A 25,105-nucleotide genomic window follows, 5' to 3' on the forward strand; every position below is an offset into this window, starting at 1 on the left:
GCTTCAGCAATCAAGGACAACAAGAAATGTTTCTATAAGTATGTCAGTAGCAAAGAAAGACCAGGGAGAGCCTCCACCCCCTGCCAGATGCAGGAGGAAACATGGCAACAAGTGATGAGGAGAAGGCTGAGGTGCTTAATGCCTTCTTTGCCTCAGTCTTTAATAACAAGACCAGTTGTACTGAGGGAATCCAGCCCCCTCCGCCAGAGGACAGAGACTGGGAGAACGACCCCCCCGCAATCCAGGAGACAGTCAGCGACCTGCTGCATCCCATAGACACACACAAGTCTGTGGAACTGGAGGGGATACACACGAGGGTGCTGAAGGAGCTGGCTGGGTGCTCGCCAAGCCGCTCTCCATCATTTCCCAGCAGTCCTGGCTGAGCGGGGAGGTCCCGACAGATTGGAAACTGGCCAATGTGACGCCCATCTATAAGAAGGGTCGGAAGGATGATCCGGGAAATTACAGGCCTGTCAGCTTGACGTCGGTGCCTGGGAAGCTGATGGAGCAGCTCATCCAGAGTACCATCACACAGCACGTGCAGGACAACCAGAGGATCAGGCCCAGTCAGCGGGTTTAGGAAAGGCAGGTCCTGCCTGACAAACCTGATCTCCTCCTACGACAGGGTGACCTGCTCATTGGGTGAGGGAAAGGCTGTGGGTGTTGTTTACCTTGACTTCGGTAAGGCCTTTGACACCGTTTCCCACAGCATTCTCCTGGTGAAACTGGCTGCTCGCAGCTTGGACGGGCACACGCTTCGCTGGGTAAAAAACTGGCCGATGGCCGGGCCCAAAGAGTTGTGGTGAACGGAGTGAAATCTGGCTGGCAGCCGGTCACGAGTGGTGTCCCCCAGGGCTCGGTGTTGGGGCCAGTCCTGTTTAACATCTTTATTGATGATCTGGACGAGGGGATCGAGTGCACCCTCAGTCAGTTTGCAGATGACACCCAGCTGGGTGGGAGTGTTGATCTGCTCGAGGGTAGGGGGGCTCTGCAGAGAGACCTGGACAGGCTGGAGCGATGGGCTGATGTGGAGCAGTTTGCTAACAACTGGCTACGTGAGAAAGGGTATAGCACCGAGGAACTGCTGACAACGGCGACGTGATGGGAAAATACCGAAAAGTATCAAAGAAGAACAAAGAACAGAAGCAAGACTATGTACAAGGCCTTGCAGAAATCATAAGGGGAGGGATTGGTATTTAACCTTAGCAACCAATGTATCTAACCTTAGCAACCTATAAGGAGCTCGCTTTTGCAATATGTATGAACTGATTATTGTAGATATAAAAGGAGTGTGAGTACTAATAAAGTTGAGCCTTTGTGCATTAAATGATGGCTGGGCTCCCGCTGCGTTCTTTCAACAAGTGGTGACCGCGACGTGATCCGTGCCAAAGGACGTGATCTGCTAACGACGTGATACGTGCCAAAGGACGTATAGGGCACCACAAAGGATAAAGACCAGAGAAGGTTGTTCAGGTCCTTAAGCAGCGAGGACGGCGAAAGGCGACTAAAAAGGCCCGCGCCCAGGGTGTCATAAGAGGTGAGCCCTGCTGATACGTGCTGCCGAGACCTGGAAAGGCTGCAACGGAAAAATTCAGGTATGGACAGGCAAGCAGCATATGATTTATTTGCATCCTGGCTGACACAACGCCGGGTTGAGGGAATAGATGTAAAAAAGGAGCTTCAGGGGCTTTTAGCTTATGGGGTAGAGCAAGGTTGTTTTATTAATCCACATGCAGTTCATGAGTTATCGGAATGGCGAAAATTTGGAGATAAGTTATGGGAATTAACATTGAACGATGATAAGACAGCAAAAAAGTTGGGAAAGTTATGGAGGATGGTTCATAATGAATTGCTAAGGTATCAGGCGGAAAAAAGAGCTGCACAGGGCGCAGTTGCGGCAAAAGAGAAAAACACCAGATATGGGGAGGAGGAAACTAGGTGGCCATTACCGCCTACGTTTCGTGAGCTTGTTTTACCACCTTTACGTTCCGAAGAGACGGGACAGGAAAGCTCAGAACGAGTTCTCCCTACCGCTCCCCCCGCCCCCGCCCTGAGTAGCCCTGACGCGTCCAGCCACACTGTGACGCCGGAAAGCGAGAATTCTACTCCTGGCTCAGAAGATGGGCTGGGGATAGAGATCGCTAAAGAAAGGTGTCGGGCTTGGAATGCATTGGCACGAGAGGGGTTAGAAAAAGGGGATGAGGCGATGACTCAGATGGCGACAGCAATGGCTTTTCCAGTTCAGTTTCAGCCGAACCCAGCTGGTGGAATAAATGCTACTGTTACGGCATTAGATTGGAAGCTTTTGTCACAATTGCGCTCTACAGTGAGTTCTTATGGTGTTACTGGTGAACCAACTCGTCAAATGTTAGATTATCTTTGGAACACTCAACTTCTTTTGCCTGCAGATTGTCGGGGTATAGCAAAGTTAATTTTCTCTCCTAGTCAGTGGTTGTTGTTTAATGCGCATTGGCAAGCGAGAGTATTAGAATCGGTAGCGATACAGCGGCAAGCAGGAGATCCATTACAAGGGATTACAATGGATGAATTAATGGGGTTAGGACCTTATGCTAGAGTAGAAGCTCAAGCACTGCTCGGTCCGGATAAAGTGAGAGAGGCAATGAGGTTAGTGAGAGAAGCCATAGAACAAGTGAAAGAACCAGGCGGAGTTCCAATGTATATGGGAATTAAGCAAGGGAGAGAAGAAACTTTGGGCAGTTTTGTAGATAAGTTGGTAAATGCAATTGAAAGAGCAAGAGTACCTATCTACATGCAGGGTGCTCTCTTAAAACAATGTATTTTGCAAAATGGCAATCCTGCTACAAAGAGTTTATTGAATACATTAGGGGCAAATTGGACTGTAGAGGAGGCACTTGAAAAAGCGTCATCGATACCCACTGGACCTCAGGCTTTTCTTGTAGAGGCAATAAAGAAATTAGGGGAAGGAATGAAAGAACAGGCTCAGGCTACTCAAAGTCAGGTTATGACAGCCCTTGCGCCTCTCCAGACTTCGGCAGCAACAACAGTTAGAGTGCAAACACCTCAAAAGGGGCAACTGCGGTGTTACCGACGCAGACGGTCGGGAAACTCCACACGGAGCGCGTTCGCCGGCCGCCGCGCGACGACGAAAGTTGCAGCCGCAGCGCAGTCCTTCAACCCACCACCCGGGGAAGTCTCGGGTTGGACCTGGCAGCAGCAGTAGATGTTACCCTGTTAACAAATAATCCTCAAACAATATCTACGAATGTACGAGGACCTATCATTATTAATGGGAGAGCCATGGGAGCTTTATTATTAGGAAGATCATCAGCATCACAATGTGGATTATTTGTTTTACCGGGAGTTATCGATGCAGATTATGAAGGTGAAATCTATATTATGGCATATACACTGAATCCACCAGTAAAGATTGCACAGGGACAACGGATTGCACAGCTGGTGCCCCTGCCACAAGTGACTCAAACAATACGACCAGTGACTGAAGAGAGTCGCGGAAACAAAGGCTTCGGATCTACAGGAAGCCTGACCCTGCTAACACTGAATCTGAGTACGAGACCCAGAAAGACTGTTCATCTGTCATTTCAAGGTAACGCAATAACTGTGGAAGGGTTGTTAGACACAGGCGCAGATTCCAGCATACTGTCGCCTTCTTCTTGGCCACAAGGCTGGCCATTACAAGAGCATACCACCACCGTCACTGGCGTGGGTGGTTTAACTTTAGCTAATCGAACGCCGCCCCTACAATTAACAATTGAAGGACAAACAGTCACAGCGGTGCTTGCTGTAGTGCAATTACCTCCAGGGGTAAACTGTTTAATTGGAAGAGACGTGTTAGCACAAATGGGAATAGTTTTGACAAACAATCACCATTTATTCTAATGGCCATTGCTTGGACTTTCCCGATCCCTATAACTTGGACATCTGACAATCCAATATGGGTAAAGCAGTGGCCACTAAAAAGGGAAAGTCTTGAGCAAGCACACCTGCTAGTACAAGAACAATATCAGCAAGGACATTTAAGATTATCTACTAGTCCTTGGAATACTCCGATATTTGTCATAAAAAAGAAATCAGGCAAATATCGACTTTTGCATGACCTTAGGGAAGTAAACAAACAAATGGAACCAATGGGGGCTTTACAACCAGGTATGCCGAATCCAGCTATGTTACCTTATGAATGGCCTATATTGATTGTGGACTTAAAAGATTGTTTCTTTACGATTCCGCTTCATGAAAGGGACATGCGCCGATTTGCTTTCACTTTACCAACAATAAATAGAGAAGGGCCAGATCAACGGTTTGAATGGACAGTTTTACCACAAGGAATGAGAAATAGTCCAACTTTATGTCAGATTTTTGTAGATGCGGCCTTACAGCCATTACGTCAAAAATGGACTAATGTTATAATTTATCACTATATGGATGATATATTATTTGCGCAGAAAGAACCATTTACAGAAACACAGATAAAAGAAATTGTAAACACCCTTGCAAAGCAAAGATTGGTAATTGCACCAGAAAAGATACAAAAAACAGCTCCATGGAAGTATTTGGGATTGTCTTTAATGAAACAAATAGTAACACCACAAAAATTGACAATTAATCCTGAAATCTCAACACTGCACGATGCTCAGAAGCTATTAGGAGATTTGCAACGGCTAAAACCTATAGTGGGCATCCCAAACGAGCTTTTACAACAATTACGACCACTGTTAAAAGGCAATGACCCTGCACAGGTGGTGTCTTTATCAGCAGACCAGAAGCGAGTGCTACAACAGATTATGGATCGTATTACTTCTGGACAAGTGCGTCGGAGAGATGCTGAGCTCCCCCTGGACATACTTGTGTGGATGGGTTCACAGCATTTGCTCGGAGCTATTACGCAGTCTAAAAAGAAAACGGGGGAGACATGGGTGCTAGAATGGATCACGCCAGCATTACAACAATCAAAATCTTTACTTCAAAGAATTGAGGCACTAGCAAATTTAGTAAAGAAAGGTCGTGTGCGAGTTATTCAAATAAGTGGAAGAGAACCTCAATTCATATACTGTCCTATGCAGAAGGAAACCATGCAGTGGTACCTGGCAAATAGCACAGCATTGCAGGAAGCCATGTTAAATGGGCCAATGATGTTGTCAACTGATCAATTATCTATGGAACCTTTGAGATGGTTAGGACAATTACATTGGATTGAACAGCCAAAAAGACAACAGGCGCCGATTCCGAATGCCATCACAGTTTATACAGATGCAGGAAAGAAATCTCAGACAGCAGCTATAACGTGGCAAGAAGATAATACATGGAAACACGAGATATTAAAAGCCACAGCACAAGACACACTGCAAACTTTGGAACTGTTGGCAGTAGTTTGGGCGATGGTTAAGTTTAATGGACCATTGAATATTGTAACTGATTCTATGTATGTAGCAGGAATAGTAGCAAGGATAGAAGATGCAGAAGTCAGGGAAGTACAAAATAAGCGTCTCTATGAGTTGTTCTTACAATTACAGAGGGCCATAAAAATAAGGGAACAACCGTATGCTGTAATCCATGTTAGGAGTCATAAATGGGATATAGGACTTGGGGAAGGTAATGCTCGAGCGGACAAGTTGGTATCCACTGCTGTACATGTTCCCATGCCGAAAGACAAATTGGCAAAAGAAGCACATGACATATTCCACCAGAATGCAAAAGGGCTAAAAACACAATTTGGCATCACAATGGCGGAGGCAACGGCCATAGTAAAAACATGCCCTGTTTGTAGTTTTCACAATAAAGGGGTTGGTATTGGAATAGGAGTCAATCCTAGAGGGACGAAATCTAATGAAGTATGGCAAATGGATGTGACTCACATACAAAGCTTTGGTAGACTTAAATATGTACATGTTACTATAGATACTTATAGCAAATATATATGGGCCTCTGCACAGAGTGGGGAAAAGGCCATACAGGTAATCAGACACTTAACATGTTGTTTTGCAATAATGGGAGTCCCGAATACTATAAAGACAGACAATGGACCAGCATATGTCGGAAGTCGAATGCAAAGATTTTTAAACAAGTGGGGAGTGAAGCATGTAACAGGGATACCGCATTCTCCCACAGGACAGGCCATAGTTGAGAGAGCAAATGGTACCTTGAAACGTTATGTAACAAAATATCAGGAAATACAGGATGTACAAGAAAGATTAGCAAAAACATTATTTGTAATGAATCACTTGTGTATATTTGGAGACGCAGAACAACCACCAGCTATGTTACATTATGAAAAGGCAAAAGTAAGTGAGGGAAGGAAAGAGATATGGGTAAATTATAAGGATCCAAAAGATGGATTGTGGAAAGGACCAGCTAAAATAATAATATGGGGAAGGGGATATCTTTGTGTTTCTACACCAACAGGCACTGTGTGGGTTCCAGCGAGATGGGCGAAACCTGCCGCACCTCCCAATGACGCCAGAAGAGAGACAAGCTCATCGACAGCGACTGATAGCAAAACAGATAGGATGTTGGGCAGAAGATGAGCTTAATCGCACTTCTGAAATTTTAGATCGGCTTACAGCAGATGTAGAAAGTGTTAACCATGCAGTGTTACAAAATAGAGCAGCTATTGATTTTTTGCTTTTAACACAAGGCCATGGATGTGAGGAATTTGAAGGAATGTGTTGCATGAACCTGACAGACAATTATTCTTCAGTCCATGCAAAGATTAAGAAATTACAAGAAGGTCTACACAGCTTGAAACAGGTAGATGGATTAGGGATTGAAAGCTGGTTAAAAGGATGGGGACTTTCTGGATAGTTGATATCTCTGGTCAAAACTGTGGGGGTCATGATCTTGATAATTGTGACTGTGCTTTTGATGTTGCCATGTATTGTCAGTCTTCTGCAAAGGGCCCTGCAGAAGACTGCCTCTGCAATATTTTTAGCACAAGTGCAAAAAGAAAACGGGGGAGATGTGGAGCAGTTTGCTAACAACTGGCTACGTGAGAAAGGGTATAGCACCGAGGAACTGCTGACAACGGCGACGTGATGGGAAAATACCGAAAAGTATCAAAGAAGAACAAAGAACAGAAGCAAGACTATGTACAAGGCCTTGCAGAAATCATAAGGGGAGGGATTGGTATTTAACCTTAGCAACCAATGTATCTAACCTTAGCAACCTATAAGGAGCTCGCTTTTGCAATATGTATGAACTGATTATTGTAGATATAAAAGGAGTGTGAGTACTAATAAAGTTGAGCCTTTGTGCATTAAATGATGGCTGGGCTCCCGCTGCATTCTTTCAACAGGCTGAGCCCAATGGGGGGAGTTTCACTAAGGCCAGATGCCGGGTGCTGCCCTTGGGCCACAACAACCCCCAGCAGCGCTACAGGCTTGGGGAGGAGTGGCCGGAGAGCTGCCAGTCAGAGAGGGACCTGGGGGGGATTGATAATGAGCCAGCAGTGTGCCCAGGTGGCCCAGAAGGCCAATGGCATCCTGGCTTGTATCAGCACTAGCGTGGCCAGCAGGGACAGGGAAGGGATCTGACCCCTGGGCTCGGCACTGGTGAGGCCGCCCCTCGATGAGTGGGTTCAGTTTTGGGCCCCTCACTCCAAAAAGGCCATTGAATGACTCGAGCGTGTCCAGAGAAGGGCAATGGAGCTGGTGCAGAGTCTGGAGCACAGGTGTGATGGGGAGCGGCTGAGGGAACTGGGGGGGTTTAGTCTGGAGAAGAGGAGGCTGAGGGGAGACCTCATGGCCCTCTGCAACTGCCTGAAAGGAGGGTGCAGAGAGGGGGGATGAGTCTCTTGAGCCAAGGAACCAGCGGCAGGACAAGAGGGAATGGCCTCAAGCTGCGCCAGGGCAGGGTCAGACTGGCTCTTAGGAAGGATTTCTTTGCAGAAGGGGTTGTTGGGCGTTGGAATGGGCTGCCCAGGGCAGGGGGGGAGTCCCCATCCCTGGAGGGGTTGAAGAGTCGCGTTGACCCAGCGCTGAGGGATCTGGTGGAGTTGGGAACGGTCAGGGTGAGGTTCATGGTTGGACTGGAGGAGCTTCAAGGGCTTTTCCAACCGAGATGGTTCAGGGAACAAAGCGACCAGGCAGGATGGGGAAAAGGAGCAAATGAAGCGCGTGTGCGCGACCACCCAGTGACCGAGCTCTGTCTTTGCAACCAGCAGACCAGGGGAGAGCGCGAACGCAGTCCCCCACTACCACAAATTATGCAGTCGAGTTTCCCGCATTTGGGGAAATCGCAGGGGTCAGCACACCCGGAGTGCAGGGGATGAGCCTCGCCCTGGGAAAACCACCTGCCTGATCATGGTGTCTCCCCTGCCAGGTAAGTATGACCCGCACCGCCACACGCGCCCCCACACCCCGACACACACACACACAACACACGCACACCCCCGACACCCAACGCCCGCACCCCACACGCCCCCACCCGACACCCCCGACCCGTCTCTGCCCCGCGCGGCCCCACGCAGCGCCCGCCCCGCCCGGGACCGCCGTTCTCTGGTGGCGGGGGCCGCTCCCGTCGTGCCTCGCGGTACCTCATTTGCATGGACACGCCCCCTCGAGCCCCCACTAGGCCCTGCCCTTCACGGCGCGAGGGGCGGGGCGAGGGGCGAGGGGCGAGGGGCGGGGCCGCGGCAGCCCTGAGGGGGCGGGGCCTCCGCTCCCGCCCGCCCCGCCCCGGCCGTGACCGGCCCCGCTGGCACCGACGGTCCCGCCCGCAGCGGCTGCGCCGACCCACACCCGCCCCGGCCCGCGGCCACCCGGCTCCGCCGGTACCGAGCTGGGCTCGCCGCGGCCGGGAGCCTGCCACGGCCGCACCCCCAGCCCCCCCCGCGGGGACGGGCGCTCCCGCCGCTGCCCCCGGGGACGGGGAGTCCCGGGGACGGGGAGTCCCGGGGACGAGCGCCCGGCCCCGGCGGGAAGGTGCCCTCCCGGCCCCCGCCGTGCCCGGGGATGGACGCGAGGGGACGCGAAATGCCCCCGGCTGAGGTTCTCGGTGCCACCGGCAGAAAGGGCGGCGGAGCCGCTCCCGGGGCTCGGCGAGAGCGAACCCGGAACGGAGGAACCGGCTCCGCGGGGAAGTTTGACCGGGAGGCGGGTGGTCGGTACCGGCAGCGCTGGCGCCGCCCGGGGCTTCCCGCCGTAAGGGCTCCCCAGAACGAGCAGGGGCCGTCAGGTGCCGCACCCCCGAAGCACACCCGTCCGTCCGATCTCCTGGAGAGGGGGCGCTCGGGCTCGGGAGTTCCGGGGACGCCCCGGCCCAGCCCCGGCGCAGGGGAAGCAGAGGGGGGGTCTGGGCGCTCCGGGGGAAGGACGCGCTCTTCCTCACGGCGCTTCGAGCCGAGCTCTCCGCGCGTGGCCGGGACGTCCGGGCGCCCCCTTCCTCGGCCGGCGAGATCCCCCCCGACGGCATCTCTGGGCCCCGCGTCCGAGGGCCCCGCGGCTCCGTCCGCCCCAGGGCCCGGGGGGGACTTCGGGGGACACCGGGGGCGTTTGGTTGTGTCTGGACAGAGGCCGCGGGGAAAGAGCCGAGGAGCCGCTGGGGAACAAACAGAAGCGAAACTCTCCTGCAGCGCGGTTTGGTCTCGCTCAGAAATTCTTTGGGTCGAGCCCCCCCGATGCCGGGATTGGTTTCTGCTGACTCAGCGGGACGGGGCTGTCACCCCGCCGCGGCCAGGGCTGCCGGGGGGTCGGGCAGTGCTGGCGCCGGCCGGCCAGGGGTGTCCTGGGAGCGGCTCTGTTCTATCAGTTAAACCCGTCAGACCGCGTCTACTCATCACTAATTAACAAAATCGTAATCAAGAGCCTTCCGAGAGCTTCCTCCTTCTGCAGGCGCGGGCGGAACCGGGGGCAGGGTGTGGGGAGGGGTCCCCCTGCGGCAGAACTAAGGGCAGAGGAGTTGAACCCTCGGCCCGGACCCGCCGCGGTCAGGAACGAACGGACAGCGCGCGACGACCGGCGGCGGCGGCGGCGGCGGCGGCGGGAGGAGCCAGAGCCGCGAGCGGCGGCGGAGGGAGCGGAGCGCTGCGACGCTGCTGAGGGGGCGGGGCCACGCGGATCGCTCCGCCACCGCCCGGCGCCGCGCCGGGACCGCAGGGGCGGGGCGTATTGGGGCCTTGCCGTAGAGGGCGCGTCCATGCAAATGAGGTACCGCGAGGCACGACGGGAGCGGCCCCCGCCACCAGAGAACGGCGGTCCCGGGCGGGGCGGGCGCTGCGTGGGGCCGCGCGGGGCAGAGGCGGGTCGGGGGTGTCGCGTGGGGGCGTGTGGGGTGCGGGCGTTGGGTGTCGGGGGTGTGCGTGTGTTGTGTGTGTGTGTGTCGGGGTGTGGGGGCGCGTGTGGCGGTGCGGGTCATACTTACCTGGCAGGGGAGACACCATGATCAGGCAGGTGGTTTTCCCAGGGCGAGGCTCATCCCCTGCACTCCGGGTGTGCTGACCCCTGCGATTTCCCCAAATGCGGGAAACTCGACTGCATAATTTGTGGTAGTGGGGGACTGCGTTCGCGCTCTCCCCTGGTGTTCCGGTGACAAGAACAGAGTGGCCTCGCTAGAAATCTGCCCCATCTTCCCTTGGCCTCGTGGGGGGCCGCGGACACCCCTTGTTCTCCACACCCCGCTGGGCCCGTCCCGGGGCGGCGCAGAGACCCGCGGACAGTCCGTGGTCTGGGCCCCGCCAGCAGCGGCCCCGGGTTGGACCCTCCGGGCTCTCCCGGGGCGCAGCGGCCCGTGCCCACAGCTGCCCCGGGCTCTTCTGCCTCTCGGGTACCGAACCCCGCGGAACCGCCCGCCCCAGGAGCCGGCGGGAGCCCAGGGCCGAGCCCCCCCGCTCGAGCCTCAGCCGCGGCCGGGAGCGGCGCCGGGGCCTTGGGCGGGTGAAACGCGGAGGAGGGAAACTGCCCCCGGGGGCCTCGTTCAGCCGCCGCCGGGTGCGCGGGGAGCGGCAGGAGCGGGCGGAGGAGACGCGCGGCGACGCCTTTTACCGAGAACTCGAGGCCGTTGCTGTCACCGTGACGGACGGGGAGAGCGCGAAGGCGACACCCCGGTACCGTAAATGACGCAGCGGCTTTCTCCGGTGAGGAGAAGTCCGCAGGGGTCAGCACACGGGGTGCGGGCGATGAGCCTCGCCCGGGAGAGCCCCCCGCCCGAGCGCGGTGTCTCCCCTGCGGCCCAATAACGCGTGGAGCTGCCCCGCAACGCGCCGACACCCCCCGCCCCGCGCAGACACCGCACACGGACCCCCGCCCCGCAGAGAGGAGCGGCGATGGGGACGGACGGGAAAACTCACAGCGCGTGTGCTGGGTTTTACAGGAGCGGTTGGCACCGCGGTGTCCCTCGGCTGTTCTGAAAGCACCCGTCTATATCCTAAAGGCCTTGGTGGATTTTTAACGGTGTTTTGACCTTTAGAAGTCTTGAAGCTTAAGGAAGTTAAAAATAATGCACATTGATAGTGTAGATTGTAGTATTTGTTAAGTTTAAGGAAAATAATAAAACGCAGCTTGTACTGTTAAGTTACAAATACCGTAGACTGTAGAATTCGGTAAGCTTAAGGAGCAGATCGTAGAGTTATCTTCCTTATTTTGTAATTATTCTACGTATATTGTGTTTTCTGAAGTTTGTCTAAACCTGAACTGATAAGGCCTTTGCAGGTGCAGCTGTAAAACAAAGGAGGGGAGATGTGGGAGTGTCAGCCCTGCGCTGGGGGGGAGGTTCGTGTGTTAAGAGTCAAATCACGTGTTGCTGGGAAATGATGAAGAGGCAAGTGGGCATCGGCCTGTCAGCCCTGCACGGCCGGGGAGAGTCGATCCTTCAGAGCCAAATCGACATCGGCTGGGGAGCTCCGTTTTGGGGAGCTCGGCAAAGGTGGAGAGCTCGGCCCGGGAGCTGTCGTGGATGAAAGTACTGACACGGTAATGATTTCATAAGGGATCTAGGTTTATTAATAACAGCAATTTATCATTACAAAGTAACTCAGAAATACTGAAAGAAAGAAAAGCGACTTATTCACAGATTCTAAAATGACAAGATTCACACTAACTTAACGGTACCTTTATATATACGTGCGCATACACAAAACAGACAAACACACGGAAACAAAGGTGTTTGGATTCAGTAGAACGAACACACGACGGACACACACACACACACAGAAACAAGGGCACGTACCCACACCCCCCCCCCCCCCCCAATAAGCAGAGAAAGAACGGGTGAAAGAGAAGCTAGCTCAAAGAAAATTTCCCTCTCGAGTTTCGAGCAAATACTCCCAATGCCTTGGCATTCCTCAACGGGCGATAATGGAGACTCGAGCGGGCGGACTTCACCTGGGCCTTCCGCCTGGAGCAGACGACACCCGAAGGGTTTGGTACCTCAGAGGCGTCCCAGCTCAGGGGAGATGCTGGTCACAGGCCGCTGCGATCCCGGAGAGCTCAAAGGGTCTCCCTGGTGGTCGCAGTTTATAGGGTCCAAGATAATTGACTTTTGTCAGATACCTGCTGGTGCCTTCCAGCAGTTGCACAAGAACCTCATGAATGTGCGACTCTGTTATTGTTCCCACCTGAGCACATCCCAGGCACAGGTGTGCCAGGCCCTGAGGAGATGATGGGCCGTTATAGCCGTTTCCGAGCAACGGGCAGTGGGCAGGAGCCAGGCTCGTTAACGTTATCAGTCCTTATCTCCACAGGCTGGTGTATAGCTCGGGGACGTGGGTAGAATCGCACGTAGCACCAAGCAGCCCAACAAAGAGTTGGGGGGGGGGTAAGAATTGCACCACCGCAGCAGCTCAGCCCGGCAGCTCGGCTCTGCGAAGCGCCAGCTCTGCTCTGCTCAGGCCTGGGGAAGCAGCAAGGCTTGGAGGAGAAGCAGAGCTTGGAAGAGAGATAAATGAGCTCGGGGAAAGCGTGGAACTGTTTGTGGGAGAGAGGGTTGATGACTGTCTAGTTGCCGATTTGCTTGTTACAAAGTGAGAGCTTGAACGCGAGTGTAAGTGTGTCTTGTTGTACGAGTGTGTGTTAATGTGAGAAAAAGAGAATTTAAAGAAAATAAACAGCCCCTGCGCCGCAGAAAGAAGAGCACTGTGACGGGTGAATTATTTTGGCCGCTACAACTCATTACAACTTAATGCAACTTATTAAATGTAACACAGAAGGTGATTTGTCAGCCACGGCCCCTCCCTGCGGTGCCGGCCCAGCTCCCAGTTGTCGCCAAAGGCGGCCTGGAGACCCGCCCAGTCTGGTGACATCCTTTGACACCTCCTCTCCCTCCCCGTGCCCTGATGCTCAGCATCACCCCTCGGGCCCCCCTCGTGCCCTCCGGGCCCGTCCCAGCCCCTCCCGTCCCAGTTTCCTCCACGGAACATCGGCTGGGCCGGCACCGTTAATGAACCCACCCGGTTCCCTTCCCCGTCCCCCCGCGCCGGGCCCATCCCCACCGTCCGCAGTTCGGTCTCCCGCCGTTCCAGGCGGTCCCTGAAGCCCCCCCGAGCTTTCCGTGCGGCCGTTCCTACCCCCCGCCCCGCCCCGCCCCGCCCCGCCCCGCCCGGTGCCCCCGCGCTGTCGCCCCCCCCCCGGCCCGCGAGCGGCCGCCACGTCCCCGCGAGCCGCTGGGGTCTGCGGGTGCCGGGGCTCGTGTCCCCGCGCCCGGGGGGGCCCCGCGCGTCGTTGGGCTGCGGACGCTTTTGTCCCCCCGCCCTGCAGGAGCCGTCGCCCAGAGCCGTCCTGGAGCCCGGTGCGGACCAGTCCGGCCCAGCAGGGCCCCGCCGGCTGCCGGAGCGCAGCCCCGCGTCTGGGGTGCGGGGTCTCCGCCCCGGGCGGGGGACGCGGCGGCCGCTTTGCCCCGGGCGGGTTCATCCGGCGGCGGAGCTGAGCTCGTGTCCCCGGGCCCCGCCGGAGGACGCTGCCCCAGCCCCGCTCCGCCCGCGCGGCGGCTCCTGCCCGGCCCCTCCCGGCTCTGGCGGACCAAGGCCCGGGCGGTGCCGGTGCCGGTGCCGGTGCCGGTGCCGGTGGGGGCGGGCAGGGCCGGGCAGGAGCCGCGGGGTCCGGGGGGCCCCGGGCAGCGTCTGCGGCCGCTGTCGGCCCCGCGCGCGGGGTGAGGGGGCGGGGCCTGGCGGTGGGGGCGGGGTCACGCGGATCGCTCCGCTACCGCCCAGCGCCGCGCCGGGACCGCAGGGGCGGGGCGTATTGGGGCCTTGCCGTAGAGGGCGCGTCCATGCAAATGAGGTACCGCGAGGCACGACGGGAGCGGCCCCCGCCACCAGAGAACGGCGGTCCCGGGCGGGGCGGGCGCTGCGTGGGGCCGCGCGGGGCAGAGGCGGGTCGGGGGTGTCGGGTGGGGGCGTGTGGGGTGCGGGCGTTGGGTGTCGGGGGTGTGCGTGTGTTGTGTGTGTGTGTGTCGGGGTGTGGGGGCGCGTGTGGCGGTGCGGGTCATACTTACCTGGCAGGGGAGACACCATGATCAGGCAGGTGGTTTTCCCAGGGCGAGGCTCATCCCCTGCACTCCGGGTGTGCTGACCCCTGCGATTTCCCCAAATGCGGGAAACTCGACTGCATAATTTGTGGTAGTGGGGGACTGCGTTCGCGCTCTCCCCTGTTTGTGAGGTAATAAAAGCAGAGCTAAACGTACGAGCGCTGTCTCTGTTTTCCTGGTTCACACCGAGTCAGGCTCCGTTTTTGTCCCCCATCATCTCGCAGGTCCCGGTCCCGCGTCTCTCCCCGCCGCAGTGTCCTGCGGATCCTCCCCCCTCCCGCCGCCCCTCCCTCACTTGCGGCCGCGCACGCTCAGCGCCTCCCATGCCCGCGGCTCCCACGCGCTCTCCCGTCTGTGCCGGGGGAGGCTCTTCCCCTCCCCGCAGCGCCCCGGTAATGACGTTCCCGACGTGACGCCATTCCCCCGCGCCTTCCGGTTCCGGTTCCGTGCTGGCGGCGCGGCCCGCAACGGGGCTGTGGCGGGAGCCCGCGGGGACCCGCCCGGATGGCGTCCAGCTCCCCCCGCGGGCCGCGCTGCCGGGAGCGGAGTCGCCGGGGCCGCTCGGGACGGGGATCGGCGCCTGCCGGGCGCAGCCGCAGCCGCAGCCGGGCGCGAGAGGGCGAGCCCCGGGCGCTCCGTACGTACCGGGGGCGGGCGGTGCCCGGGGGCCGCTCCCCGGGGCGCGGCGCTGCAGGGGCCGGCGGGGAGCGGGGCCGGGGTCGCTGCGTGCGCGCCCGTCACTGCCCCGAGCGTCCGGCTTTGCCCCGGCCCGGCAGCGTGTGTGAGGGGTCACCCGTGTCCGTGTGTCCGACCCCGTGTCCGTGCGTCTTGTCTGTGTGTCTGACCCTGTGTCTGTATGTCCGGTCCTGTGTCCGTGTGTCTGACCCTGTGTCTGTATGTCTCACCCCGTGTCCAGCCCCATATCCGCGTGTCCCACCCCGTGTCCGTGTGTCCAGCCCCGTGTCTGTATGTCCAAGCCTGTGTCCATGTGTCCATCCATGTGTCCAGCCCCGTGTCCATGTGTCTGTGTGTCTGATCCTGTGTCTCTGTGTCCGTATGTCCATCTGTGTGTCCCTCCCTGTGTCCATCCATGTATCTGCCCCTGTGTCCGTGTGTCCGGCCCTATGTCTGTATGTCTCACCCTGTGTCCAGCCCCATGCCCATGTGTCTGTCTGTGTGTCTGACCCCATGTCCATGTGTCCAACCCTATGTCCGTTTGTCTGACCCTGTGTCTGTGTGTCCGACCCTGGTGTCCATATGTCTGACTCTGCCTCTGTCCGTGGGTCCCACCCTGTGTCTGTATGTCCGGCCCCATGTCTGTGTGTCCCTCCCGTGGGGCAGGGAGCTGCGGCGGTGCCGGTGGCCGGGCGGTGGCGGGTGGCGGGGCCCAGCCCTGGCAGCAGAGCCCCCCCCGCCCCTCCCTGCTAACACCCGCTGTCACCCTGGGCCAGGGCAGCTGTCGCCGCTCGGAGATCTGGACGCGTTGGCCCCCTCTGAGGAGGGAGTCGAAGCTGCCAAATCCCAGAAAAAACCTGTCTGGAACCAAAAACCCAAGAGCAGCTGCAGTGACCGGCACGGCGCAGACCCTGCGGAGGCGGCGGGGCGCGGGGAGCCCTCGAGGACCTCGGAGAACGGGCCTGTGCCGCCGCCGAAGGCGCCCGGGAAGCGCGGACGCAAGGCCAAGACGGAGATGCTGCTGCTGAAGCTCTCTCAGGACCTGGAGTGCCCGGCCCCGGAGCCCCTCTGCGTGCAGAAGATGCTGGGGGGCAGCGAGGCGCCCGAAGGCCTGGAGCCCCCCCCCGGCGGGCGCCCCAAGAGACGGGCGGCCAAAGTGTAAGTTGGGGCGGCGGAATGGGGGGTGCGGGCACCGGGAGCGGCTGCTCGAGGCCTCGCCTGGGCTCGGGGCCTTCCTGGAGGGCTCTGCTCCCGTCGGCAGGACAGGCTGGTTCCCCACGGATCCAGGAGCGGGGGGGGGGTGCTCTGCGGTGGGGAGGAGGTTTCCTTAATTCCTGACTAAGCCTGGGGGGGCGGGGGTGGGGAGCAGGACAAGCTGTGTGAGCCACGCAGCGCTTAAAGGGGTGTCCTGGGGGGAACCCAAGTGCTCGGGGGCCTCTGAAGGCAGCTCAGGCAGCGCCTCCGCTCTCCGGGTGCCTGTGGGAGCCCTGGGTTTGCAGGGGCAGAGCTGGGGGGGCTGCAGTGCCCCCGTCCCCTGGCAGGTGCGGGAACTCCCTGTGCCGAGGGCGCCCGTGGGGAGATCTCCGTGTTCCCGCGTTCTGGCCAGCAAAGGGCCGCGCGCTGCTCTGCCTGCTCCTGGAGGCTGGTGGGGAGGCTGGCGGGGCTTCAGAGGGGCTCTGCCGCAGCCTGGCGGTGCGGGGAGGGAGCAAATTGCTCGCCCAGAGCGTGGGCCGGAGGGGTTGTGTCCTCCCGGCCCCTCCGCTCACGGCCGGGTGATGCCTTTGGTGTCCCAGGGCTTTGCTGTACCTCCAGGAGCTGGCGGAGGAGCTGACGTCCGTGTACCAGCCGCCGGCTCCTGCTGAGGGGGCTCAGGAGCCGGAGCCAGAGCTTGAGCGTATCCAGAAGAAGCGTCGGAGCCAGAGGAGGAAGGAGGAGGAAATGGACAGCGATGACCCCGCGCGAGACGCTGACTTCGTGCCCTCGAAGGAGGTGTTGCTGCAGGCAGAGGAGGAGGAGGAGGGGAGTGACGCGCCGCTCAGCGAGGTGTCGGAACCGGAGCTGGAGACGCTCCGAGGTCACGGTGGGAAGGCGTCGTCTGCAGGGGTAAGGGAGGGTCTGCCTTGCCCTCTTCTTACCTTTGGCCCAGCACGAACCACACGAAGTGTCTGAGCTCTGACACGGCGTCCCCACCCCGGCTGTGTGGGGCAGGACTCGGGGATGGCTCTTGGGGCTTAACTGCAGCCAGAGGCAGCTCCGAGCGAGGGCAGGTGGGGATGGGGCGAAGCATATGCCTGAGGGGGGGTCTGGGGCTCTTAAAGCTGATGGGAGGTAAAAGGGGGGTCCTGGGGGCTGTTCCTGTAGCTCATGGAAGTCCCCAGAATGGGACTTTGTGTCTTTAACCCAGCACGACACCGTCTCAGTGACGCCGTTTTGGTGCTGGGGGGGAGCCCTGTGCTTGCGGGCTGCATCGGTGCCGTTTGGGACGGGCGGGGGCTCGTGGACACGTTCGGGCAGGCGGAGGCAGCGGGGCCGGGGGCCCTTGGGCCAGGCCCTGCCCTGAGTCTGCTCTTGTGCCCAGAGAGCCAAACCCCAGTGCCGAGGCCTCGCTCCCAACGGCTTCCACAACTCCATCATGGCCCCCGTGGAGAAGTGCTCCGGCCTCACCTGCAGCCTGTGAGTGGCGGCCTGGGGGCTCGGGGCAAAGTGGGGAACGTCAGCAGCGTTTTGCTCGGGAATGGGGCAGCGGAGCAGGGCTGGGCCCAGTGGGGGTAGGGGAGGGCAGGGGCTGAGAGCTCTTGGCACGGGGCTGCCTGTGCTGCAGGTGGGATATGGGGGGGCCATCGCTGACGTCTGGTGCCTCCCCGCAGGCGAGAGCAGAAGTTTTCACAGTGGGAGTTTCCCGACTGGATCCCTTTGGCGCACAAGTGGACGTGTCTCTCCGACAGGTACCGCCGGCGCGGCGCGGGGAGGGGGGTTGCCGGGAGGGACGCGCGGCACAGGCGCTGCCTGTGCTCGGGGACGCGCGATGGGGAGACTGGGTGGCCCCAAGCATCGGGGCCCGGTGGGTGCTGTGCTCCCCCATCACCCTGTCAGGATCAGGCCCCGGCAGAAAGGTCGGGGCTTTCTCGTCCTGGGCATTGGGGGTCTCATGGGTTTGGCCGTGGGGTCTTAGTACCCCAGCTGGTGGCAGGGCTCGCTGGGCTGGGGTGGGTGCTGGGGCACGGTGCTGTGCCAGGGGTGGAGAGATGTCCTCTCCCCTTCTTCTGCCTCCCCAGCGAAGCTGCCCCATACCTGCCAGCGGAGAAGTCGTCTCCTCTCTTCTCCATCCAGCGTGAAGGCATCGAGGATGATGGTGTCTTGTACAGGGTAAACAGGTCCGTGAGGGTCGCGGCTGCGTGCCTGGCACAGGCAGTGACGCCGGGGCTGCTGTCCTGGCGGGTCTGAGGGGGTCCCGGAGGGTCCTGGGGCCCCCCGGTGGCAGTGCTGCCCTGGCTCCCTGCCCTCACCCGCCTCCCCACTGGCAGGTTCAGCTCCCTGCAGCCCCACGAGGAGCGCCTGGACATCTCCTTCTTCGTTGGTGGCCCCGTTTGGGCCATGGAGTGGTGCCCATCCCCGGAGGGCTCGGCGGCCTCTCAGTACGTGGCCGTCTACTGCCACGGCAGCATGGAGGAGACACACAGCGTGGCTGGGCTCCACGGCGGCCCCGCACTCCTGCAGCTCTGGGGCCTGGGCGCGCTGCAGCCGGCGCAGGGGTGAGTGGCCGGGCTTGGGGAACGGCCCCCCCCACCCCACCCCATGGCGGGGATGGGGCAGGACCCATCCCTCTCGTCCCTCTGCAGCTGAGCGGGTGGTGAGGTTTGTCCTCTCCCAGAGCCACCAGCCACGGCCTGAACCCTGCGGGGGCTGCGCTGGTGGCCAGCTTCACTCCTGGGGTGCACTGGAGCCGCCGGGCACCAGCTCCCGTGTTCCTCACGGCTGAACCCCCGCCCGCAGCTGTGCCGACAAAGCCAGGCTGGCTTACGCCGTCGCTGCCGACCACGGCTGCGTCTGGGACATGAAATTCTGCCCCAGCGGTGCCTGGGAGCCGCCTGCCGCTGCCAGGAAGGTGGGTGTGCTGCCGGAGGGGCTGCCCGCGGCGTCCCCCTGGCGTTCCTAGGCCCGTGTCCTTGCTCAAGGCTTGCCCCCTCCGTGGGGCTGAGCCATGTGTCGTTCCACAGCACCCGCAGATGAGCCGGCTGGGGCTGCTGGCCGTGGCCTTCTCGGATGGCAAAGTGGTGCTGTACTCCCTCCCACACCCTGGCGCCCTGCAGTGCTCCAAGAGTACCCAGGTAAAAGGTAGGAAGAGCCGCGCCGCCGGGCAGGGGCCTCCTGGCCCTCATCCCACTGCGCCGGGGTGGGCCCCGGGGCCAGGGAACAGCTGTGGGACCGTGCCCAGGCCAGCGAGCCCCAGCCCCGGGGGCTGCGTGTCGTGGGGCTGCGAGCCCCAGCGCTGCTGCCGGCCCTGGAGCAGCCCGGCGGGGGCAGTGAGGCTTTTTGTGTCGGCGAGCATCAAAGCTGCTGACCTGGGGGGGCAGGTTGTGTCTGGGGGAGACGGCACAGCCCAGCCGGGGCCTGGCTCCTGCCTGGAGTGGGGTGTGCTGGGAGGGGGCTCTGGGCACGCGGCTGTGGCAGGAGGGGGCTGCAGGGCGAGGTGTAGCTGCGGTAGCGTGTTCCCCAGCCTTTTTCCCCTCCCTGCGTGCCGCTGGGAGCGCGTCCTCTTGTTGCTTATTCCAGCCCGTTTGTCGTAGTGGGGACAGGGGGCTCGTAGCGCTCGGCTGCCTCGGGCTAATGGTGCTCGTAATGTCCCCGTCTGCCGGCAGCCGGGCGAGATTGATGAGCCGTGCGTGCCGATCGCCGTCGCTCAGCCGTGGCCGACAGCCTGCCCGTCCCCGCCTGACAATGGCAAATGGGTTCCCCGCGGCTGCCGACCCCCCGTCACCGCGCCGTGGGGGTTTTGTTTTTTTTTTCCCGCCCCCTCTCGCAGCGCCGGCTCCGGGTGGTTTGCGCCGGCTGCCGCAGCCCCCACGTGAGGAGCTTGCGGCAGGCGCGGATCCTTCCCCAGCCTGCAAAGCTCCTGCGGGCCGGCCGGGCCCCGGCACGTAGCATCGGCGGGGCTGCGGCTGCACGTCCTGTCCCTGCGCCTCGCGGCCGGTTTGCAGCCACGGGATCGGTGCCAGGCTGCAGCGCGCGGCGCTGTGCCGGTTCTCCCCAGGGCTCCCGGTACCCGCACCCGGTGTGTCTGGCTGCCCCCGGCGCTGTGCCCCGGCTGTCACTGAGGAGCCCACGGGGTGCGGACGTGCTCGTCTGGTGCTCGCTGTGCCTGAGGACAGCCCCGCGCTGGGGGGCGGGGGGCCCTTCTGACTTGGGGGGGCCCTTCTGACTCAGGAGGTGTGAGACGGGGCCCCCGCAGCACACGTTGTGTGTCGCTGGTGGGGGAGATTCTCTGGTGGACAAAGCTGGTGCGCGGGGGGTCCTGCGGCACTCGTCCTCAGCCGTTCGGGCGTGCGGGTCTGTGCAGCGGCTGCTCTTTGCCTGCCGGAGCAGTCTGTCCCACACGGCCACTCCTCTCTGCTCCAGCCCCTGCGCGTCACCGGGTCCCCGTGAGTTCAGTGAAGACATCTCCCGTCAAGGCAGGCAGCTGGCCGTGGCGGGGTGGAGATCGCCGGGGTGGTGGTGGGGGAACGTCAGCCCTGCCCCGTCCCTGCCTGCGGCACTTTTTGGGGTGCCGCTCCCTCCGGCGCAGGCAGGTCTGGCTGCCAGAGGTCCCGCCACTGCCTGCTCTTGGATTTGCAGCTTCGTGTGCTCCGCATCCTGCGCCCGGCTGCACTCGCCCGCCGTGTGCCGGCTGCGCTGGGGACGCCGGTCTGGATGGGTGGCAGGACAGGGGCTGGCAGCCGCGGGGAGCAGCGAGCCAGGCTCCGGGCTGCTGAGCCACAGGGAGCTTCTAGGAGAGCTGGTGCCTGTCCTGACCCTCCTCTGCTCTCTCCTAGATGGGTCCTTCCACAAGCACCTTATCTGCAAGGTCAGTGCCCTGGGCTGCTGCGGTCCCACCGCGGGGCTCCTGGCCGGGGCGGGTGGGCGAGCCGGGCCGGGAGGCGATGCACTTGGGGTGGCCCTTGGGGTGTCAGAGCAGAGCCCGGCTCCTGCGCCTGGGCCTCCCCGGCTCCTGGGACGCGGGCGGCACTGACACTGTTCTTCGGCCTCCAGGCGCAGAGCGTTGCCACGCTCCAGGTGGGCTCTATCCAGGCGGGGAACGCGTCCGAGTGCGGCCAGTGCTTCAGCCTCTCCTGGATGCCGTCCAAGCCCCATCATCACCTCGCGGCTGGTTTTTATGACGGTCAGTCCTGCTCCTGTGCCTGGGCCAGGGAACGGGGAGCCTGCGCGTGGGGTACGGGGGCAGCGGCAGGGTGAGCAGCAGCGAGCGGTGAGCACCGCGGGACCCTCTCTGCCCATGCCTGGACAGGGGCAAGGCTTATTGTGGGCAGGCCAGAGGCACCCTCACATATCTGCCGGCTCCAGGACGTGGCTCTGGCTTAATCCACGTCTGGGTGGCGTTTTGTGTCCGGCCTCAGGTGATCCACAGCTCCATGCCGCGCTGCCGGGACCCGCTGTCCCCTCGCCATTCTCTCCTGCGCCCGCCCTGGCTCAGCCGCTGCGTCTCACAGCTCCTGCAGCCCCCGCCCGCCCCCAGCCCCGCGCCGCCCCAGGCCCCCCACTGCAGCGGGTCAGGGGCAGCCCCTCACGATCACGGGTCGCATCCCGCAGGCACCGTGGCCGTCTGGAACCTGCTCACCAAGTCCCTGCTGCAGTGCGTGCGCCAGCCCGACGGCTCCCTCAAGCTTTACCCTTTCCAGTGCTTTTTAGCCCACGACCACGCAGTCCGGAGCATCGAGTGGTGCAAGGCCGACAGGTGAGGGCGGGGGAGCCGGCAGCGGTGCGGGCGCTGCCTGCGGGAGCGGCCTCGCTCCTGCAGACGAGGCTCTGCGGCTGCGATGGGCTTCAGGGGGTTCGGAGGGCACTTGACCCTCAGAGGCACCGAAAAGGTCGGGTTCGGCTTTCTGGGGCTGCGAGCCCAGGGCCCGGCTCTGCGCTGGGGTCTCAGTGCTGCCTTTCTCCCGGTTCTCAGCAACTTCCTGGTCACGGCAGGGAGTGACCGTAAGATCAAGTTCTGGGACCTGCGGCGGCTCTATGAGCCCATCAACAGCATCAAGCGGTTCCTCAGCACGGAGGTGGCCTGGCTGCTGCCCTACAACGGGGTCACCGTGGCCCAGGACAACTGTTACGCCTCGTGAGTGCCGGGGACCATTGCGGCGCCCACCCTGCGCCGGAGGGAGCAGCCCTGCTGGGGGGCTCTGCTCCTCTCGCCCCCCCCCCGCCTCCCCACGGCTGCGCAGCGCTGGCGTGTCCCCGCCCCGCCATCCTGGGGCGCAGGCAGGGTTGGGTGGGCAGCAGGGCTCCTGCCTGGCCCCAGGCTGATGCAAGGAGGGGTCTGGGGTCTAGGTGGGGGATGGCAGCGCAGAGCCCCGTCCCCATCCCTTCCCTTTCCGTTGCAGTTACGGTCTCTGCGGGATCCACTACATCGACGCGGGGTACTTGGGCTTCAAGGCTTATTTTGTGGCCCCTCGCAAGGGCACCGTGTGGGTAAGAGGCTGGGGGGGGGCAGTTCTTTCCCCAGGGGCCACAGCGGAGGGGTGGGTGCCTGCCCGAAACCCAGCTGGGTGCCGCTGCTGAGGGGTGGGGGGTGTGAGGGCCTGGCTTTCAGGGTCACCCTCTGCCCCGCGGACGAGGGACGGGGGTGGTGTCCCCACTTGCATCCAGCCCGTCCCTCCCGGGGGGCAGCAGGTGGTGCCACAGGGGGTTGGCAGGGCTGTCGGGGGTGTCGGGGAGCCCCGGGGACCCCGCGCCCCAGAGCTCTCTGTCCCTGCAGAGCATCTCAGGCTCGGACTGGCTGAACACGGTGGCGGCGGGAGACATCACCGGCGAGCTGGTGGCCGCGGTGCTGCCCGACCTGGCCGTCAACCCCCTCAACGTCAAACGCTCCTCGGACCGACGATTCGTAAGAGGCCGTCGCTCTGCGACATGCCGGGGACAAGGCAGGGTGGGGGGGTCCTGTTCCTGGGGCGATGGAGGAACATCCTGAGCCGGCCCCAGGGCCTCTGCAGCCCCGCACACGCGTGTGTCGTGTCCTTCCCGCCTGGGGCCTTCAGGGTTGGGCTCACGCTGGGGGCCCTGTTTGCAGCATCTCCCTCCCCTGTGCCGCGGAGCAGGACACGGCTCCTGGAGCCCCCAGCCCCAGGGAGGACCCGTGGCCCCCCCACCCTGCCCTGAGCCCCATCTCGCCCACAGCCCGTCTACAAAGCCGACCTGCTGCCCTGCAGCCCTGAGGGGCCGGAGGGCGGCGAGCAGGCACTGCTGAGGACCAGGCTCTACAGCGAGATGGTCACCAAGAGCTACATCCGATTCTGGGACACGGACCTGGTAGGAGAAGGCACAGGGGTAAACCCGGGGGGTCCTGGGGGGGGTCCTGCCTGTGAGTGGGACCCCCGGGGGCTGGGCAGCGGTTGCCACAGGGCCAGGAGTGGCCACTCAGGCTTTGGGGCAGCCCCTCAGCCCCAGTGGAGCCTGGGCTGGCTGCCCCGAGAGTGCGGGGGTGGGCTGCCCACCCTGGGTGGGGGTCTCCGGGTCACGGGGGGGGATGGCTGGGGGTGCCAGCCCTGGGCAGGAGCCTGCGGGGGGGTCACAGCCCACCTGGGCTGTGTTTGGCGTGGGGCAAACCCGAGGGCCCCCTGGAGAGGGGAAGCGAGTCCGTGGGTCCATGGGAGAGGCACCAGGGGGGTCTGCCCATGCCCGTCGCCCTGCTCAGACCCTCCCCAGCTCCCACCTTGACCGTGGGTCCCCCATGTCCCCTGTGTCCCACGGCCCATCGCCCCCCCACTGCTTCGCAGCGCAGCTTCAGGAACTTCCCCAGCCGTGAGCCGATGCGCAGGATGCACGCGCAGGAGGCGAAGGCCGAGCTCAGCCTCGACCGCCTGCAGCTGGAAGCCCTGCACAAGGTGAGGGGGGGCCCGGGCGGGCTGTGCCGCCTCCCGGGGTCCCGGTGACCCCCTTTTTTTCTCCCCCCGCAGGTGCGTTTCAGCCCCAACCTGGACTCGCAGGGCTGGCTGGTGTCGGGCGGGCAGGCGGGCATCGTGCGGGCGCACTGCCTGGCAGGACTGGCCTCTGGCCCGAGCCGCCGGCTGCTCCCCGAGCGCCGTGCCCGCTTCCGCTGCCTCTACGGGGCCCAGCCCAGCAGCCCCGGCCCCCCCGGCCCCCCCGAGCTGCCGGCGGAGTAGCAGCGCGGCGCGTCCCTTGTGCCGCTGCCACATGCGTGTGCCCCGGGTGGGAGCTCGGGCTGAGGGGGGGCTGTGCTGCCCGGGGCGGGGCCTATGTGCCCCTTCTCTGGGTGCTCCTCACCCTCTGGCCCCCCTCAGGGGTGGGGGTGGCTGCTCCTGGCCATCACCTGGGACACTCAGGACGCTCGTCCTCGTGCTCTGGGCCCAGGTGGATCCTTTTGCGCTGTTTGGTCTGAGCTGGGGCGGGGGGATGGGGGGGGTGCAGCGGGACCGTCGTGTGTCCCGCGGTTGAGCTGTGGGGCTCTTGGGGCCTGATGCCGGGGACGCACCCGCGGGCCCCCCACTTGTGCGGGGCTGTGCTTGCTCCCGCGCCCCGTTGCTGGCTGCCCCCCGCTTCCCCACCGTGTGTGGGTGCAGGGAGGGGGCTGGGGGGGGGGCAGGCCCGTCCCGCGGGGGGGCCGGCAGCTCCGGAGTCGCTCACATTGAGCCCGTGTTCAGCTCTGCAGTAAACGTGGCTGGTTTGTAATGGCTGGTTGTGGTGATGGCGGGGGGGCTGTCCCCCCTCCTTTGTGTCCCCCCTCCCTCATGTCCCCCCCGGGTGTCCCCCC

General features: G+C 61.7%; 1 protein-coding gene and 3 non-coding genes across 6 annotated transcripts; 3 read left to right on the forward strand and 1 right to left on the reverse strand.

The window, feature by feature from the left end:
• Window positions 1-8,157: 8,157 nt before the first annotated feature.
• Window positions 8,158-8,321, reverse strand: LOC141921968 (U1 spliceosomal RNA). The gene has a single exon (XR_012622851.1). It is a non-coding gene; the product is annotated as a U1 spliceosomal RNA (small nuclear RNA).
• Window positions 8,322-10,345: 2,024 nt separating this feature from the next.
• LOC141921969 (U1 spliceosomal RNA) lies at window positions 10,346-10,509 on the forward strand. The gene has a single exon (XR_012622852.1). It is a non-coding gene; the product is annotated as a U1 spliceosomal RNA (small nuclear RNA).
• Window positions 10,510-14,410: 3,901 nt separating this feature from the next.
• LOC141921945 (U1 spliceosomal RNA) lies at window positions 14,411-14,574 on the forward strand. Its single transcript, XR_012622828.1, has one exon. It is a non-coding gene; the product is annotated as a U1 spliceosomal RNA (small nuclear RNA).
• Window positions 14,575-14,882: 308 nt separating this feature from the next.
• Window positions 14,883-25,023, forward strand: GTF3C2 (general transcription factor IIIC subunit 2). Of its 3 annotated transcripts, none has more exons than XR_012622720.1 (18): window positions 14,883-15,088; window positions 15,903-16,284; window positions 16,920-17,229; window positions 17,705-17,799; window positions 17,994-18,071; window positions 18,402-18,500; window positions 18,651-18,878; window positions 19,120-19,231; window positions 19,344-19,461; window positions 21,156-21,187; window positions 21,373-21,502; window positions 21,931-22,075; window positions 22,292-22,453; window positions 22,719-22,806; window positions 23,093-23,221; window positions 23,512-23,643; window positions 24,116-24,218; window positions 24,291-24,507. XR_012622720.1 is itself a non-coding variant. In XM_074820449.1 (18 exons), the coding sequence occupies exons 1-18, from the start codon at window positions 14,956-14,958 to the stop codon at window positions 24,495-24,497; spliced, it is 2,688 nt and encodes an 895-aa protein (XP_074676550.1). In that variant the 5' UTR covers window positions 14,883-14,955; the 3' UTR covers window positions 24,498-25,023. The 3 variants fall into 3 exon arrangements, 2 of the variants coding, with proteins under 2 accessions (XP_074676550.1, XP_074676551.1); XM_074820449.1 differs by having other exon boundaries at window positions 24,111-24,218; window positions 24,291-25,023; XM_074820450.1 differs by lacking the exon at window positions 24,291-24,507 and having other exon boundaries at window positions 24,040-24,135.
• The last annotated feature ends 82 nt before the right edge of the window (window positions 25,024-25,105 follow it).

This window comes from Strix aluco, chromosome 3, assembly GCF_031877795.1.
Source record: "Strix aluco isolate bStrAlu1 chromosome 3, bStrAlu1.hap1, whole genome shotgun sequence".
NCBI classification, from domain to species: Eukaryota; Metazoa; Chordata; class Aves; order Strigiformes; family Strigidae; genus Strix; species Strix aluco.

What these genes read in the sequence shown, in the direction of transcription:
- GTF3C2 (XM_074820449.1), top strand. Translation starts at nt 14,956, where the DNA reads ATGGCGTCCAGCTCCCCCCGCGGGCCGCGCTGCCGGGAGCGGAGTCGC. An exon ending in TGGACGTGTCTCTCCGACAG is followed by an intron (nt 18,072 to 18,401) that starts GTACCGCCGGCG and finishes CTGCCTCCCCAG; the next exon opens with CGAAGCTGCCCCATACCTGC. An exon ending in CAGGACAACTGTTACGCCTC is followed by an intron (nt 22,454 to 22,718) that starts GTGAGTGCCGGG and finishes TTTCCGTTGCAG; the next exon opens with TTACGGTCTCTGCGGGATCC.